The sequence below is a fragment of the Triticum urartu genome, chromosome 7, assembly GCF_003073215.2.
Source record: "Triticum urartu cultivar G1812 chromosome 7, Tu2.1, whole genome shotgun sequence".
NCBI classification, from domain to species: domain Eukaryota; kingdom Viridiplantae; phylum Streptophyta; class Magnoliopsida; order Poales; family Poaceae; genus Triticum; species Triticum urartu.
The window spans coordinates 182,220,525-182,225,919 of NC_053028.1; the positions used below are offsets into that span (position 1 = coordinate 182,220,525).

General features: G+C 49.2%; 2 protein-coding genes across 2 annotated transcripts; both read left to right on the forward strand.

Annotated features, from left to right (window-relative positions):
• The first annotated feature begins 2,830 nt into the window (after positions 1 to 2,830).
• On the forward strand, positions 2,831 to 4,339 carry LOC125525824. The gene has a single exon (XM_048690825.1). The coding sequence runs from the start codon at positions 2,831 to 2,833 to the stop codon at positions 4,337 to 4,339; it is 1,509 nt and encodes a 502-aa protein (XP_048546782.1).
• An 18-nt stretch (positions 4,340 to 4,357) lies between these two features.
• Positions 4,358 to 5,395, forward strand: LOC125525823. The gene has a single exon (XM_048690824.1). It carries the CDS (start codon positions 4,358 to 4,360, stop codon positions 5,393 to 5,395), a length of 1,038 nt encoding a protein of 345 aa, XP_048546781.1.

Sequence of the window (5,395 nt, forward strand, 5' to 3'; positions counted from 1 at the left end):
CCGGACGTTGGAGGAGGTTATCACTGTCCCATAGGAGAGGGATGATGTTACGACTTCTCCGGCCATTGGCAATGGCTTGGAGGTATGCCGTATTAGCATCGCCCTTGAGGACACATCTCTAGGTACCTCGTTGGCTCCAGCATGCCTCCTCATCAGTGTAAATGACCGTAAGCTGGTCCTCAAGGTCATACCGGAACAACCATTTGTCGGAGGACAAGCCCGAGGAGTTTGCCCGGAGGTCTAATGTCTGGATGGATGCGAGAAGAGCTTTCTTACATTTCCCTCAAATTCCGGCTGAGGTTGTCACCCCCAACCCTTCACAGCAGAAAGGGGCCGGTGAGGGGTTACATGGGCCGCAATCCACCAATCGCGGACGGCCTCGACGAACCCTTGTTGGTTAAGCCAGAAGGTCTCGAAGCAGAACCGGGAGGGGTGGTGGAGGTGGCCACTCACTCTCCAAAGATAGGAGAAGCGGAACGTGGTCAAAACCGATTCAGGTGATGGCCCGTAGGGAGGCTAGGAGGCACCAAAGCTCCCACTCCGGAGACAAGAAAACGCGATCGATGACGGACCGCGTCGGGTCAGCTTGGCGGTTGGTCCAGGTGAACCTGGCACCAACCCTATCTAATTCTCGGAGACCGAGATCAGCAATGTAGTCGTTGAACAACTGCATCCGTGGGTAGTTGACTAAATGATTGCTCTTATCCTCAACCGAGCGAATCAAGTTGAAGTTGACCCGGAAGCCGAAACTTTCCTCGTAAGCTCGTCGAGGAAGGTCTCGGAACACGGTGGTCGGCGGGGCCGTAGATTATGACAATTTCCAATTTGAAGTTGGGGACCCTCTTGAAGATCTCCATGCTGCCCACCTCGAAGATGACATCCTTTACGCCTAAAAGGATGCCACCCGAATGGCCAGTGGTCCAACTAGAAGGGAGCTAGTGTCAGGAAAATAGGTCGGTGCTTAACCATTCTAGTTTCAGAAGAACAAAATCCAAACACATGGTTTTTTGGATGGCCACGATGTCGATCCTCTCGTCACGTATGTACTCGATGAGATGGCGGCGTCGGCCATCTTGGCCAAAACCGCGAATGTTCCAGAAGAAAGTCTGCATCAAGGAGCCATCGGGGGACTGCTTGACCCCAGGATGAGGGAGGCACTTTGCGCGCGCAAGGCAGTAGTGCGGGAGCGGGTTCGGCCACGGATCTCCAACACCTCCGTCGAGGTCAACCCGACTACGAGGTTTATCAGGGGGTTGGATGTCTCTGTGTTGGAGGCGCTAAGAAGGCGAGCCCGAGTCTCAGCTAATTTCTCATCTAGAATCTCGCGTGCACGGATTGCCTCAATATGGACTAGGGGGGGGGGGGCTTCTCCCTTGAAGATGATCGCCAAGTCCGCCGCGACCTTAGCCAGATGGCCTAGCGGAGCTGACTCGAGAGCAGAAAATGAGCAATTTGATGAACTTGCAGTGATGTCTGGGGTACCTGTCTCGAGGTTCTGGACGGCCTCTTGGATCTCCGCCCGCTCGGGGATGGACGGTGCCGAACTGTCCACCGGTCTCGCCATGTAAGTCGAGCGCTGCGACGAGAGGCGGTCACCGGTGTCGAGGCAGACCTGATCTGCCTGGAGTAGGCCGCAGTCCATGGTGAGTGGGGATGGAAGGCCACCAGAGTGGTCACCTCCACGGCCGCCACCACAGACACAACCGTCGGGGAAGCAGGGGCCACCTCAGGCAGGAAACTAGCGAGGCAGGTAGCCAGGGGAAGCAGAGGTACGGGATGACTCGGGCGAGGCTGCGTGGGCGCAGGGCCTCCTGGACAGGGACCTCAGCAGCAGGGGCCGGTGGCTAGGTGACCTGGGCGTACTGCCCCGGGAGCCGGCTTGAGGATGCCGCGACAATCACGGCAGGGCCGGCGCGCCCAGGAGGCCGAGCGTGCGAGCCTGCAGGGCCGGAGGAGCGGGTCCGAAAATTGATAAATGACAAGTGATTCGAATTTTTGGTTGAAAATAGCTAACTATATATTCGAATCACGCGATCTATGCATCGGATGGCCCTAAAGCAAGTAGAGGAGTGGTATAGTTAAGTTAATACATTTGGTTCCGTTTTAGGGATTAGTTTTGTATACCTCATAGTATAACTGAATATCTGATAAAAGTACACCCATACTATTAATCTTGTAGTTACAAAATGAGACTAAAATATTTTGCCATGTGTGATCTGCAAGCAGATTTCTGACACACTAAGATTAGACACTGCTATCAACAATAAGGCCAAGACCAACCAGGTCAACTAAAAAGACAAGAACAAGGGGAAACGGTCTAGTTTGTGCAGGATTGAGAAAAAACATACTGCTAGACAAATTGCGAATTCCACAGATTATTACATAATAGCATAGAAATACCTCACCGCAGGATTTAGACCTGATTTACTGTTTATGCTGGTCTACTGCAAAGAGATACTTTACCTGAAACAGTTACACAAAGCTTTGATTGCAAAAGAAAAAGTTACACAAAACTGGGAATCGACTAGGAATAACCGAATGGAAACACTGTTAGTTTCTTTGCTTTGTTTTATTTTTTCGATGAAAAGCACAATCATTTCTTAGTGGCTAAATCCAAAGCTATTTTCTACTATCCTTTTGACAGTTTCTGGCGGTAAATTTTTCATTGGATTTGATGTCACCGTTTGTTTTCTTCACACCCTCTTAACTTCTGGAGATAATAACAAGGAACAGAACCTCAGCATATTAAGAGTCCGAAGAACGAAAAATGAACGCGGCAATCTTCAGGATTCAGATTCTTAGCTGAGATTTGCATTGGTTCTATGAGCTAATGGTCATGGAGTCCGAGCCACAGCCTGGTAATGGTCATGAACCTCACAATACCACAAGTCAGCAACAAAAACTCCAGTGTGATGACCAAACACCGAGTAGTGCTGATGAAGCAGAGCTTCTATGGAACCTGAGAAAGTACTTAATCCTGCTGGCAACTTTATCAGCCACTATCACCTACCAGGCGGGGCTGGCACAACCGGGTTGTCTCTGGCCAGATAACCAGCAAGGCTACCTTGCCAGTGACGTTGTCATGTTTCTTAGCCGCACCAAGCGGTACAGGATGTTCTTCTACTGCAACACAACAGCATTCATTACATCACTCATTGTTCTGATCCTGCTCCTGGTCAGGGAGCTGAGACGGAATGCAATTTGGCTCCGTTCGCTGCAGTTTGCGCTGCTGCTTGACCTGCTCGGACTTGTGGGGGCCTATGCTGCCGGGAACCGCAGGGAGGTCAGAACATCCATTTATATCTGGGTATTACTTGTTGGCATCTTCACATATGTCGGACTTCATGTAGTATTCTTCCGGCATCTAGCTCCTGAATGGCTTGGAGAAGTATTCAGGGACATCCAGAGGTTCTGGGAGGACTCTGCAGCACACATTTTCAACAGAAGGCGGAACATAAAACATGAGCTAGATGCTCCTATCCAAGATGAAAAGGAGGCACTGGAGCAGAATCGCGGTTTCTTGCTGGTTGCCGCTACATTGGCAGCAATAAAGACATATACTGCAGGGCTCAGTCCACCAGGTGGCAGATCTTACTGGGATGATAACAAGGATAGCCACATTGCTGGTGACCTGGTGCTTCGAGACCAATACCCTCTCGGCTTCAACGCGTTTATGTTCTTTGATAAAACTGCGTTTTCTGGATCCTTTGTCATCATCATCATGCTTCTCAGTAAAACAGGAGTGAATTACATTGCCATGTCAAATGTACTTCGGTTGTGGATTCTGATCAGTCTTATGGCTACTTATGCCGTAGGGAGTCGCAGGAAAATCCATACATCTATCTATGTGTTCTCACTTTTCGGTGCAGTCCTGCTCTACCTCATCATTCAATGGGTTGCTTGTATAATGCCTAAGCCAGAATTTATCAGGAAGTGCATCAAGTGGATGGAAGGAGAGCAGAAAAAGCTGGTCTTGAAGCTAAACTCCTTTATGGATAGTTGTAGCAGATCCAATGGGCGGGTGCCACGATTACAGTATGATGGACAACATTCATGCAGAAATGGCGCATCAAGCACTGTTAATAATGTGAAAGATGACTTGGGGAAGTTGCAGACATACCTTTTATGGTTTGCCATCCTTGCTGCAACTATTACATACCAAGCTGGGTTGCATCCCCCCGGTGGGTTTTGGCCACGCAGTCGAGATCCAATCCTCGAGGCCATCAATCCCATTCGGTACAAAGCATTCTACTACTGCAACACCACTGCATTTTTGTCATCATTGGTTATCATCATGCTACTCCAGAGCCAGCTGATCACCATAGGCGCCATGAAATGATATGTGCTGCAGATAGCCATGGTTTTTGACCTCTTCAGTATAATGGGGGCATATGCTGCTGGGAGCAGCCAGACTTTATCCACACAAATGTATGTGATAATCTTAGTCATCCTTGTTCATATTGTACTATTTGTGGACGCAAGAGTTCCTGATGGATCAGCTCAGCAGCAAGATGATAACGCTGAAGCAAAACATTTGCAGAAGCGGCACAAGTTTCTAATGCTGCTTGCAGTTCTGGCAACATCCAGCACATATCAAGCCGGCATAAGCCCACCAGGTGGCTTCTGGACTAACAACAGAGATGGCCACCAGGCAGGTCACCCATTGTTCAGCGATGCGTTTCCACGCCGTTACAAGGCTTTCATCTACTTCAATTCCACTGCTTTCATCGCATCATTGGTTTTAGTTGTGTTGCTTGTTAGCAGAAGGCTGTGTCACAGGGGACTGCAGGGATACACACTGCGTGCATGTGTGCTACTAGATCTGATCAGTCTTATGGGTGCTTTTGTCGCTGGAAGCTGCAGAACAGTGTCGGCATCGGTTTATGTCATCCTGATCTCGGCTGTTGTTTTTGCCTGTATCATGATTCAGGTTCTACTACTGAAATTTGCAAAAGATGTGGCAATTGACTTCTTTGACTGGATGTTTCACATCACTGCTTTCAAGCGTCTGAATTTACCCAAGAATTGTGATGGAAGCATCAAAGGGAACAAGAAAACTAGCCAAAAATGGCGTGAAGATTTGATGCTGATTGGAGCTTCCGCAGTGTCTTTTTCTTACCAAGCTGGGATCCTTCCTCCAGGTGTCCTCTGGCCTGGTGACCGCGATGGCCATTTCACATGTGATCTAGCCATCTATGATACACATCCGATGCAGTATAAGGTATTCTTCTACTGCAATGCCACAGTGTTCATGGCATCGACGGTCGTAGTTATCCTGCTGCTGAACACCACAATGAGGAAGTACAAGAGATATGCCCTTGCCATGAAAACAGCAATGATGATGGGCATGCTTGGTCTGCTCGGGGCGTATGCTGCAGGCAGTTGCAGGACTTGA